The following is a 12,990-nucleotide window of genomic DNA, read 5'->3' as shown; positions in this document are numbered from 1 at the left end:
TAGGCCATGACCAAAAAAATACTGCTATTCTTCCTCATCTGTGGGAAAGGGTCTGGCAAAGGCATGCAAAAGGAGATCAAGATCCCTCTATGCCTCCTTGAACAACAGGAAGCAGACTGGCTCCTAGATGCTCTCAATGGAGGTCACCAGTATGCCCCAAAGAGAAGATGGTGCATTATATTGGTAAGGTTGGTTCTGATAGGGTTGACCTGGCCATTGCCATGCCAGAGGTGGATACACTTGGACTCTTGAGTGTCTCTGGTTTGTAGAGAAACTCTCACCTTGGTGATCTGAGAGATGAAAGGCTCCCTGCTGGATGAAGAACAGAAGGTGTGTCCTAGTGATGGAGATGAAGAATAAACATCACTGAGAGGCAGCACTGAGGACTGAGGAGACCTCAGTACTGAAAGTTCAGAAACACACACCAGTACCAAGTGTAGAAACACTGGTGCCAGTGGTGATGCCTGGGTCATAGTTTATCTTCTCCAACATAGAATCAGCCCTACCAACAAAGATTCCATCGATGGTGACAATCTCGGTGCCAGCGTCAATGCCAGTGTCAATGTCAGTGTTTGGAAACATACCTAATTACTGAGCATGGCTTGTGCTTCTCTGGTGCTGAGCCAGAGCCTGAGCCCACATCACTTGTCTGTTTGAGGAGTGGGCTTAGTGCACTTGTTCCCTGAAGAGCAAAGATTTGGGCCTCTATTTATGGGAAGAAAGGGACTGGTGCCGGGAGCCATGCGCATCCCAGTGTTTCGATTTTTCCTTGCTTCAGCAAGGAAACGGTAACAGTCTTCTGTGTAAGGGTGGTAATTGGTATCGGGGTACTCCTTGATGCTGGATCCCTACTTGACAACGCAGAGGATTTTTTACAGGTACCAACCTTGGATGTTGCATGCTGCCTGGCAGGGGTACTAGCTGACAGAGACTTATCAGATGTCTGATCAGTTTTGTATATTGATCCTCACCCCTTGCGGTCTCAAACATAGGCACCGAATTTCTAATCTGCTGGGGGGAGGGATGCCCCCGGCTCCGCTCAGGCCCCATCCCCACTCCACCCCTTCCCCACTCCCTCTCCGCTCCCGCCCAGTTCTGCCCCCTCCCCTGAGCGCCTTGCGCCCTTGCTCCTCCCCCACAGCGCCTCCTGACACCGCAAAAGAGCTGATCTGCAGCAGGCGCTGGGAGGGAAGGGGAGGTGCTGATTGATGGGGTCTGCCGGCGGGCAGGAGGCACTGGGGAGAGGGGGAGATTCTGGTAGGGGGGCTGCCGTTGGATGTTCCAGCTCCACGGAATTGGCGCCTAGGGTCTCACGTTCTTCTCATACATTTCTTGAGGAGATATAGCTTCAGCTGAATGTCTCTGGACTGCCTCATTCTTACTGAGCAGTCTTGCACACCGCTTCCCCGAGACAAAACAGAGAGTAGCTGTGGCTGTCAGTGAATGGAATTAATCCATTCAGGATTGACATGGGTTGAAATCCAAGGGCTTTGAATCTACCATTTTGGCATGTGCAGAGGGAGAGAAAGCAGAGAGACAAATAAAATTTAAGGGGATGTACCAGGGGGAAAAATACTTTAAAGGGAGTTAACCTTAACTACCTAATTTGCAATTGAAGTTAAATTCCACTAAGGGTAGTGGGCGGACACTACTTGTTCCCATATGTAGTAAGAAGGGAACAGAGGGATGGTTGTGATCACTCTGTACTTTCTTCCCTCAACAGGAGCACATGGAGGCAGCTGCAAGTCTAACGGACACTGCTATCAGATTTTGATCTCATACAACACGTGGCACATGTGTACCTACAGCGGGACCCACACAGACACATACCCCAAGAAGAACTCTGTGGTATTTGATCAACCCTGTAATAAGTTTGGGGGTTTCTTCAGAGTCTTAACTCCATTATCACCTGGTTTTCCAATGGATGAAAAAAGTTAGCAGTCAAGTAGGATGGGACATAACGCACCTACAAGCAGACTAACTTATAAAATTGTAAAATGGCAGTATTACTGACTTAACTGCTTTAGAAAATTGTTGGGCAAATGTCGTTTCTCAACAAAATTGCAATATGTGAGCTATGAAAACATCAGTTTTTGGTTACAACTCAACTATATCATACAAGTATTTATAGGAAGGGGCAGGAGTGCAGTTATTTAAATTGTCTGTTATACTTAAAAGACTAATAAGTTAACTACAACGTATCTTTCAAATCCTAATAACTTCTAAACAACAAGCTTTCCCACTATACTGAACAACACTGAAGACAAGTTTCTATTCTAAAGAAGAACTGTAGCAATTCCTGCTGCAGGATTGTTCATCTTCAATTATTCTAGTTTGTTTTCTTTCAGGTATAGCTACAGTACTTTACACACTTGCATCATAAGCAGTCTTACAATTCTATTCATATTATGTATTGGTAATTTATACAATTCCTTTGTTGAATCACGATGAAATTCTCCTAGAAATTTTATGTTTGTTTTTCTGTGAAGATTGAATGCCAACCCCATTCAATTAAAATTGTCTGGAGCACTTTACTACTATTTGTTAATTTGAGAAATTAGACTATTTGTCTCCACTTCCCTCTAACTATAATATCTACAATCCAATCTAAAATTGTGTTTCCAAACTACCCTCGAACTTGTCCCATCCATTTTTATATTGGTCCCCTCCCCTCCCTGCTATTCTCCTGTGTAATGTTTGTTTGCTTGTGCTGCCCTATCTAGAATTCTCTTGCCTCTCCAAATCTGTACGCCTACTGATAAATGTTAAATCCCCATCACATTTCATTTTTGCTGATACTGCATTTTTTCAAATCCCCTCTCAGTGTAGTTAACCCACAAGAATACTATGTGGCATATTTATCTTTTAAATTTCAACTCTTCTTTTATGCTAGTCTTTTGCAGTTTTTCCCTTCTGCTCATATAAAAGAGTCATGAGTCCAGCCTGTGAAACTTTTGTTCTCTAATTTACTCCCTCTATAATTCTTTCTATACAGAATGCTATATACAACATGCAATATAAAACTGCAATCGGAGACCTCCTGGACTACGACCAGGGAGACTGGCTGGATCCCCTGACGCTCGCTCAGCGCACGGGGCTCTCCAGACCTTGTACTCCCCTGCGCGTACTTCAGGAGGTGAGGGCCGCTTTGCTGCCCACTGCTCGGGTTTACCTCGACCGGGTCCTGCGAGAGGGTGCGCCCCGCCCACCCTCCACCCCAGGCCCTGCGGACCTTTTCATCGGGCCCCTGCCCCGTGGACCCGACCGATCCCCCCGCCCCTTCACCGTGAGCCAGCTCCGTGAGCTGCAGCCGGTCCGGTTCCAGACCGCGCCAAAGAAACATCTCTACATACTCGTGCTCCACACCCTTCACGTCCTCACCCTCACGTCCTGCCCTGACACAAAGTGGCGGGACCTCCTGCCACCTCTAGAGGGTTAGGAGCCCCGGTGGGCCAGCCTATATTCCACCTTAGTCCCGAAGCCCACCGGGGATATCAGTTGGCGGCTCCTTCATGGGGCCGTGAGCACGGGTGTGTACTTGGCGCGTTTCACCCCAATCCCGGACACCTGCCCCTTTTGCGGCATGAGGGAAACCCTGGCACACGTCTACCTGGAATGCGCCAGGTTGCAGCCCCTATTCCGGCTCCTCACGAATATTTTGTTAAGGTTTTGTTTGCACTTTTCCCCTCACCTCCTTATTTACGCACTCCCTGTCCGTGGCCCCACTAAGTCGCGGGACCTCCTAGTCAACCTCCTCCTGGCCCTGGCTAAAGTGGCCATCTATAAAACCAGGGTGAGGAGGTTGGCTGATGGAATCTCCTGCAACTGTGGGGCCTATTTCCGATCCTCTGTCCGTTCACGTCTCCGGGCAGAGTTCCTCTGGGCAGCGTCCACTGACTCCCTTGATGCCTTTGAGGAGCAGTGGGCGCTCTCCGGGGTCCTCTGCTCGATGTCCCCGTCCGGTTCCCTTCGTTTGACCCTTTGACCACACTCCCGTCCCTGTTGTTCATTAGTTGTCCCCCGTAATTACTTGGTATTCCAGGTTCTGTGGACCCCCCCCTTAGGCTGGGGGGGATCCTTTAGTAGTGGGCGGGCTTTGCCCGCCCACTTCCTGGATCCCAATAAGGCAATATAAAGCATAATTAAATATTCACAAAATGGAACGCAATGGGCTACTTCTTTTGGATGGACCGAAGCAGTGTTCAGCACTGAATCTAGGGGCAAGTCTGGAAAGTGAAGGAAAAAAGACTTCGCACTTCTCCGATTGGGAGTAATCAGGGCACAATTCTACCACAACACTTCTCTAATCTATGTCACTACAACGGCCCCCAGGGACTATCCAACAGCCAAGGATCATAAGCATTCAGCACTTTGGTCACACACCTTTCAAAATGCCTCATGTGGCAGAAAAGCACAAGAACAGCCAACTAAACTCTACCCAGGGATTCCTCTAAACAAGACAAATCCCCAGCTGGTTATTTAGGCCACTTTGGTGTCCCTCATGTCCCTAACAAAGCAACACCCGAGATGGAACAGGGCAGAAGATGTGTCTTTATGTGATGAGCTAATCAAACTATTCATGGCACCTTAGAGACTAACAAATTTATTTGAGCATAAGCTTTCGTGAGCTACAGCTCACTTCATCGGATGCATGTATTTTCCACTGCATGCATCCGATGAAGTGAGCTGTAGCTCACGAAAGTTTATGCTCAAATAAATTTGTTAGTCTCTAAGGTCCCACAAGTACTCCTTTTCTTTTTGCGGATACAGACTAACACAGCTGCTACTCTGAAACCTGTCAAATTATTCACTACATCAAAAATAAAAGTGAATCTGGGCCAAGTTTGGGATTTGTGTATCTGAAGAACAAGGAAGAAGTGGAAAGTTGACAGGATTTGCCAGGATGCAGAGCAAGGTTTTCCTTGAAGCATGTGAACACATAACCAAGACTATTAGATTTTTGTTGTTGTTGTAAATATGCAGCAACTCTCAGCCATTTTGAGCAAGACAAAGCCTCAGAATGGGATCTCCTAGTAATAATTTTAGAACGCTGACAGAGCCTGCAAACTGTAGTCAACAGACATGCAGGTGTATGGGCCTCGTACACAGATTCAGTACAGGATTATGGCATGATACTCATTCTGTTCACAATTTTACCTATAAACTGAGAATAAATTGACAAATTTGCTCATTATTAGAAATTATTTGGGGGATTTTTTTTATTCAAACGTATGTCTGTGCATTGTTTGGGAGCTACAGTTCGCAACCATTATGGATAGCAGATACTCTAACTACAAATTTATGGTTTCAGAGTAGCAGCCGTGTTAGTCTGTATTCACAAAAAGAAGAGGAGTACTTGTGGCACCTTAGAGACTAACCAATTTATTTGAGCATAAGCTTTCGTGAGCTGTAGCTCACGAAAGCTTATGCTCAAATAAATTGGTTAGTCTCTAAGGTGCCACAAGTACTCCTCTTCTTTTTATAAATTTATGCTGCATGATTGGTAATCTGAATAGCACTGGATTGGTTCCTATGTCTGGATGGCTCCCAAATTGACCGTTTTCAAGATGGCCACTTTTTAAATACTTCTGAAGTAATTACATATTTTAATAAGTATTCATAACCCTACCTTGCTGTTAGCATTTTTGCCTGGACAAATGTAAAAGCAGTCACAAGTGAAAGCTGTTGTAAGTACAGTTGAAGCAAACTCATGGTTCTTATGTGAATCAATGTTCATAAGCTTTTTTTTTTTCCCCTCATCTCGACTTGCTAACAACAAATTTAAAGTTCCACCTCAGTCTAGAGCGAAAAGGAAGCATTCAGAAAGAATAAAAGTTAAGCTAATGCAGCACGGTGTCACGCCGACCGACGCTTCCCTCCTTTGGTTTGCTCATAACGTGGAAGGACAGCTCTGAGGGCACAGCCCGGAGTCTTCCCAGACTTTTACAACAAAACACTGATTTGAACGGGGGAGTCGCCCGCTTTGCGGGCCTCCATCGCCCAGCGGCGCGTAAGGGGCTTTGAGATCCTGGGATGGAAACCGAAGGGCAAAACCCTGACCCTGTCCTATGCCCTGCACCCCGCCCCTGCCCCTGCCCCTGCCCCTCGCCGCGAGCTCGCCACACACGAGTCTCCCTCGGGGGCGTTTCACGAGCTCGTTGTGGGTGACTCGGCGGGGGCGGGGGGGAGCAGGGACCGTGGGGGCAAGGGGCTGTGGCGGACGGTGACTGGGCGGGGGGGGAGCCTGGGGCCGGCATGACGCGCTCAGCCCGGGGGGAAGGGGCCGGGCGCGGCTCGGGCCGGGGTCTCTGCGGCCTGGCCCGGCGGAGGAAGTTTTTCGGGTGCGGTCGGAGGGGAGGGCGGGGGCAGGGCAGAGAGAGAGAGACGAGAAAGTTTCACGCGCCCCCGGGCGGGACTCACCAGCTGCCGAGCGACCTCGGAGGAAGCCATGACACCGGGCGGCCGCCGCAGAAGGGGGAGGGGCGCGACGCGCGGGAAGCTCCAGGCGGTTGGAATGTAACCGGCCGCAGCCGGAGGGTCCGCGCGCGGGGAGAGGGGAGGGGGAGGGGGCGGGGCCAAGCAAACGGGCGGGGAGGGGCGTGGCGCAGGGGGGGTGGGGTCACGGGGGGCGGCCCGAGGGGAGGGGCCGCGCTGCAGTCGCTTCGCACCCCTGGCCCGGGGCAATCCCCGCACGCTGCGGGCTGGAGTCTCGGAGGTGACGTGAGCTGGGAGCGGACGGTCCCTGACACCCCCCCCCGCCCCGCCCGTATAATGGGGCGCGAGCCGCCGCACTGATTGAACCGCCGCCGGGAGATGCTGCCGGTGCCGCATTACCGAGGGGCGGGGAGCGCTCGGCCGCCGCGCCCTGAGCCGCCGCAGGACGCGGCGAGGTTGGGGCCGCGCTGAGCGTGGGGCGCGATGGCCGAGGAGCCGGTGCTGAGCCCGGAGTCGGTGCTGCGGTTCCTGGCGGCGCGGGGCGGGCGGGCGCGGAACGCGGAGCTGCTGGAGCATTTCCGGGGCTGGCTGAGCCCGCCGGAGCCGGAGCGCCGCGCCCGGGCCCGCCAGCGCTTCAAGGAGCTGGTCAACGCCGTGGCCACCGTGCACCTGGAGCCCGGCTCCGGCGCCAAGTACGTTCAGCTGCGGCGGCGCTACCGGCCCGCGGGGACCCCGGCTGCGGACCAGCAGGACTCGCCACCCGGTGACCAGCCCCTCGATCCCGGCGGCAGCGAGGCCGCCGCCCCCCTCGATCCCCCGGCGGCGCCCGGGCCAGAGCCGCTGCCCAGCATCGAGGACGCCGCCCCCCTCGATCCCCCGGCGGCGCCGGAGCCGCTGCCCAGCATCGCGGTGACCCCTGACGAGGAGGCGGACTCGGCACCGCGGAGCCGGGACTCCTCGCCTTGTCCCGGGGGGCAGCCGCGGGAAACCGCGCCCGCTGCCCCGGGGAAGCCGGACCCCGAGGATGGGGCGCTCCAGGGAAAGGGCCCCCCCAGCTGCCCGCAGCAGCCGCCTCAGGCGGGGAGCAGGAGCGACTTGCCCCGGTTGGGCCAGGCGCCCCCGGGCGGCGGCAGGAAGAGGAGCTCGCGGCGCAACGTGCCCCGGGGGCTGCAGCCGGGGCACGGCGGGGAGGAGCCGGTTCCCCCTGCCCGGCTTGTCGAAGAGGAGGGGGCCGAGGCCGGTTCCGGCTCCCCTTGCTCGCCGGGCAGCTCCGGCGGGGGCGCCACCCCCAGGTCCAGCCGCAAGAACTTCCGCGAGTTGATGATGGGCAGCTCCCCCCAGCTGAAAAGGAGCTTCTTCCCCGGGGCCCCCCGAGCCCGCGGCGGGGACTCAGACAGCGCCTCGCTGGCCTCCTCCTCCGCCGAGGAAGAGAGCGGCGCGGGGAGCTCGGTAGCGCTGGACCCCCTGGAGCACGCCTGGATGCTGTCGGCCGCGGACGGCAGGTGGGAGAGCCTGGAGGGGCTGCTGAGCTGCGAACCGGGGCTGCTCTCCAAGCGCGACTTCATCACCGGCTTCACTTGCCTGCACTGGGCCGCCAAGCATGGGCGCCAGGAGCTGCTCGCCATGCTCGTCAACTTTGCGCACAAGCAGCGGCTGCCCATCAACATCAACGCGCGCACCAGCGGCGGGTACACGGCGCTGCACCTGGCCGCCATGCACGGCCACCTGGAAGTGGTCAAGCTGCTCGTGGGGGCCTACGACGCAGACGTGGACGTGAGGGACTACAGCGGGCGCAAGGCCTCCAACTACCTGAGCCAGAGCACCACGGAGGAGATGCGGAGCCTGGTGGGGGCCCTGCAGGAGGAGGGCGAGGGCGCCGTGGGGAACGGGAGCGGGCGCTGGAGGCTCTCCAAGGTACTCCCCTCCAACCTCATTGCCTACAAACTCTCCCACCACCACCAGGGGCAGGGCGAGGAGACTGAATCCGGCGAGGGGGCAGCAGCCCTGGGCAAGGGCAAGGAGATGAGCAGGAAAGCCTCAAACAGTGGCAGGATGAAACCACGGCTCAACAAAATCCGATTCCGCACCCAGATCATCCACACTACCCCCTCTTTCAGAGGGGAGGAGGAGGAAGAGGAGGAGCAGGAGGAGAAGCCACTGAAAACGTCCTTTAAACTCAGACCTAAATCCAATGTCTTCGGATAAGCAGGGAGACAAGCAGTATCTAAATCAGGGGTGTGACATGCTCCTGAACCCATTGAACATGTAGTGCAGAAGAGAGGTGGTGTTTGCAGCTGTGTGTGAGTGACCATCCCTCATCCAGACTCATGCATTCTTCGGCAGATAATGAAACTCGGAAGTTAAAGCAAAATATTTTGTTTTAAGTGTAAACATCTGCAGGGCTCTTGGGATTTAGCAATTTCCAGAAAATAGCTGCTCCAAGCCAAGCAATGGGGGCTCCCCATACTTAAGAGCTATTTCCTTGCAAGTACAGCCAGGGGCAGTGGGTCTGTAAAGAAGTACTGGGTATGTAAAATCTGTGGGCCTCCTCTTTTTAGAAGCTAGGCATCAGGGTCTGGAAACATGTGTTTATACTTGGTTTTAAAGTGAGTTGGAGGGGAGACAAAAGAGAGAATTCAAAACTTTACATTTCGGTACTATATACAACTCTTCATGGACAGCTATCTATTTAAGTAGGATTTTGTCAATACATTCATGTATTTTTAAAGTCTCTCTCTTTTTCTAATGGCAATACCACATGATTAAATAGTTAAGTACAACACGTGACCGGTGTCAGGATTTCTGTAGACATTTGGGCTTCAGTCCTCAAAGACTTAAGATCAGTCTTAACTTTACCTGTTCAAATGACATAATTCAAATATGGAAGTCAATGGGATGGCTTACAAAAGGTATAGTTAAGCATGATGTAAGTCTTTGCTGCTTAATTGAGGTACTACTGAACTCTAATAGAGTTGGAATGCTAATGCAGAATATAGTAGTGTGAATGAAAGGTCTTTAATTTTTTATACATTCAATAACTGCTAATTGAGTTCTGTATCAAAGCAATTTTACTTTTATAATCACTGTGAACTCTCAAATACTAAATCTAGTGCCATATGAGTTATTGATCTTTGGTCTGTCTTGCCAACACTACACTAGAGTAATAGCAACACATTTACAGTTGATTATCATTTATTCATGTAAAACTAAGTAATTATGCCATACATCTCATCCAAAAAAATCACTTTTCCTTAAAAAGGAGTATAGATGCTGTTGCATGAGATCTTCATAAAACTAATAAGATATTGAAATGCAATAGTACTGTTCTATGCATTCAATAATTTGTGTGCTGTAGTATCTACTAGCTCCTTCAGTGTAGTATATGCTGAAATGCTTACAAACTGTGGTAGGGTGAAGGACCTAGGAACTCTTTTCTAAGGCCACCTGTGTCCCTGTTTGTTTGGTGTATTGAGTAAAAGCTGCTTAATGAGACTTTCTGATTATTTTTTTTTAAAGTAGTGGGGGCAACATTCACATTCTGACTCTCTCTAGTAAAACTGATTTAACTAAAAATGAAATCTTTAGTTTGAAACTTCAAAATCCTTCCTGTCTTACAAAATACAAACAAATGTACTGGAAATTCCCAAAGTAATTGTTTTGGAAATTCTCCACCTGAGACAGGTCTATTCTAAATTTGTTCTATACAGTCTACAGAACTTTATTGGTTTCTCTGCTGTTCAGGTCAGTAATTCCTGCAAATCTTGGAAGGCATAGGCTATTTTAACATAAGGTTCTTCAAAAAGAGCTGTATCATGGATGCAGCTGGCCATTGAATCATCCGTGCATAAATGTCAAAATGCTGCCAGTGAAAAATGCTTCTAAGTTACACTTTCTTGTAATGTATGTGCATATTTGTAAAATCTTACCAAGAGTATATGACTTTAGAAATGCATAAAATCTAAATCTGAGGCACTAATTAACTGCATGCTGCAAGGGCTAGAAATCTGTATATTAGGGGAGTTGCTCCTGAAAGATCTGTGCTTTCTCGTGTTGACAGCTTTCTGCATTTTGGTTGCAATAGCATGAGTGCCTACAATAGATAAAAAGAAAAGGAGTACTTGTGGCACCGTGGAGACTAACCAATTTATTTGAGCATAAGCTTTCGTGAGCTACAGCTCACTGTAGCTCACGAAAGCTTATGCTCAAATAAATTGGTTAGTCTCTAAGGTGCCACAAGTACTCCTGTTCTTTTTGCAAATACAGACTAACACAGCTGCTACTCTGAAACCTACAATAGATGTGGGGGAGAGGACTTTGCCACAGATCACTTCCCAGTATTTGCATGACTGTTGACCTGAGTAAGCTATGATAGTCACATAGGTAGGCAATTAATACTATGCCAAACTGTTACGAGAAAAAATGACCTTGATGAGCAGTTTAATCTATTTTATACATTATTTAGGTTCAGGTCATTTGTTTTTGTTCAGAAACACTAAAAATCATGGGGAGGTGTTAATTTTATAATATAAAATTCCATGTGCCTTCACTTTTGATTGTACACTACAAACATGGGTATATTCAGTCCTGAAAAGCACTTTCGTTCATATGCATATGGGGCAGAGCTAACAGTCTGCCCTCAGTCTTTTCCTGCCAGTATAAACTTGGTGCAACAAGAACTGGATGTTTCAAAGAGGGAAGTGCACTTGAGAACTAGGTACTTGCCCCTTCTACTTTCTGCAGTAGAGAAATATAATCTTTATACTAAATTTTCTGTAAAGCAAGCTGAAGGTTGTTACATTTACAAGATTCTAGCTTGAGGCTCCTTGAGCACTATATTCCCAAGTGAGCACACATTTCTTGCTACTACCTATTTCCAAATCTTGACTGTATTAACCATTAGTGTAGCACTTACGAAGCCTTGTGTAACTTTCATTTTGACTGAGTCAGGTGTTGAGCTTTTCAAGTCTAGATCTGATAAAGAATTGCACAAAATATAGAATCTTGAATTGGTATTCTGTTGGTGATAGGGGAAATTCTTTAGACTGAGATCTTGGACTACTGCAGCACTCTTCAAATTGTGAAGAACCACAATTTGTCGGAGAACCAGTAAAAATTACTGAAATTGACAATTGGTAAATGTGCATCGCGATGTAATTCACAGTTTAGTTTTAATTTGATACGTCACAACACACTAGTAAATGTAATATGTCTACAAAAGTAATGAAGTCTTAGTGGTATGAGACCTTCCCACAACACTAGAAAATCTGAGTTGTGGTGGCACACGCTCTTGGTACACTATGGTGAGTAAAAGTGCAAAATTAGCAAGGTTCTACTGTAGTTATTCCAAATGGCTAGCTAATCAAATTTCTGCTTGTGCTATCGGACTAAAGACTCTTATTTCACCTCTTGGCTTTCACATTCCACTCCTTTTATTTGAGCTAAAACAAGTTTCTCTGTGGGGAAGGTTGTTACTCTTGATACCCTTGTTTCAGGATATTCATAGTCTACTGGTACTCTTAAATGTATGTATTTGAATTAGCAAATATATTGCTGAGGAAGATGTGAATTGAACTAAAACAATTTGTATGGTACAAAAAAACTGTAGCACTTACTAGTCATTTTTTTTAATGGTACACTTGAAATATTGAATGTTTATCCTTTATTCAGTTTTTATGATAGTGTGATGCAGCAAGCCTGTAACTTAACCATTTGATCACTTGTATTGCATCTTTGCCTGAAATATTAGAGGCCTGGATGCCTGTCAGTTTTTAATACAAGGTTTTTTTTTATGGGTGTTTATCTGAATGGATATTTGAGCGAAGAATCTGCAGAAGTCAAACTTTAATTTTACTGAAATAAACAAATGCCAGTGAGTTGTGTTTTTGCTTTAACTTATTTGTGTTTGTACACACAATTAGTATATACTGTGTATCAGTTTGCTATTTTCAGATTGGTCTGTAGAACCATTACTATTTTTTTTGCTTTTAATCACCAAGATAACTGATGGGATATAACTCTTGAAGCACTAGCAAGTGGTGGGGAAATACAGTCTCTTCTTTGTAAGACAGTAACAATTTTTGCTGGCTATTAAGTACTCTTGAATAGTTCACTTTTTAAAGTTCATCAAAGTGCCCTTGAAGTTATCCATGCTAGATAGGACTGGCCTCTTAACTGCTGCCATGAACCTGCTGTTTCTGTGCAATCAAAACTGACTTTGGAAGGACAAATATACCTAAATAATGGTCCTGATCCTAGATTCTCATAGAACACAATACCAAAGTAATAGACCAAAGCTTGTTCACTAAGCCTGTCCAACACATTCATTAATAGGAAGTACATTCCGTTCACGTATCGGACTGAGGTTTTCAGTTTGTGTAAACTCTTTTTTGTCACTCTGGATAATCTGTATATGCACATATAGTCATGCTACTAGTAACTGTCATATCTTCCCCATTTGCTGATTTTAGGGCTCAAGTCCAGATGAAGGAGCAATGCTGATGACTGTAAATACCATCTCTGTTTCTAGTTCACTCTTCTTTGTGCTGTTTTTCCTTC

General features: G+C 48.3%; 2 protein-coding genes across 7 annotated transcripts in view; one reads left to right on the top strand and one right to left on the bottom strand.

The window, feature by feature from the left end:
• The window catches only part of SEPTIN10 (septin 10), a 54,369-nt gene extending 47,815 nt beyond the window's left edge, over positions 1 to 6,554 (bottom strand). For all 6 annotated transcript variants that reach the window (XM_074964321.1, XM_074964303.1, XM_074964313.1 and 3 more), the window contains exon 1: positions 6,421 to 6,554. In XM_074964321.1, coding sequence (XP_074820422.1) covers positions 6,421 to 6,450 — 30 coding nt within the window. In that variant the 5' untranslated portion in view covers positions 6,451 to 6,554. The remainder of the gene's footprint in view (positions 1 to 6,420) is intronic.
• A 364-nt stretch (positions 6,555 to 6,918) lies between these two features.
• SOWAHC (sosondowah ankyrin repeat domain family member C) lies at positions 6,919 to 12,447 on the top strand. Its single transcript, XM_074964271.1, has one exon. The coding sequence runs from the start codon at positions 6,919 to 6,921 to the stop codon at positions 8,638 to 8,640; it is 1,722 nt and encodes a 573-aa protein (XP_074820372.1). The 3' UTR covers positions 8,641 to 12,447.
• Positions 12,448 to 12,990: the final 543 nt, after the last annotated feature.

The sequence above is a fragment of the Natator depressus genome, chromosome 1, assembly GCF_965152275.1.
Source record: "Natator depressus isolate rNatDep1 chromosome 1, rNatDep2.hap1, whole genome shotgun sequence".
Classification (NCBI taxonomy): Eukaryota; Metazoa; Chordata; order Testudines; family Cheloniidae; genus Natator; species Natator depressus.
Note: the sequence above shows the minus strand (reverse complement) of the source record. Positions and strands in the feature narration are given on the sequence as shown.

What these genes read in the sequence shown, in the direction of transcription:
- SOWAHC (XM_074964271.1), top strand. Translation starts at nt 6,919, where the DNA reads ATGGCCGAGGAGCCGGTGCTGAGCCCGGAGTCGGTGCTGCGGTTCCTG.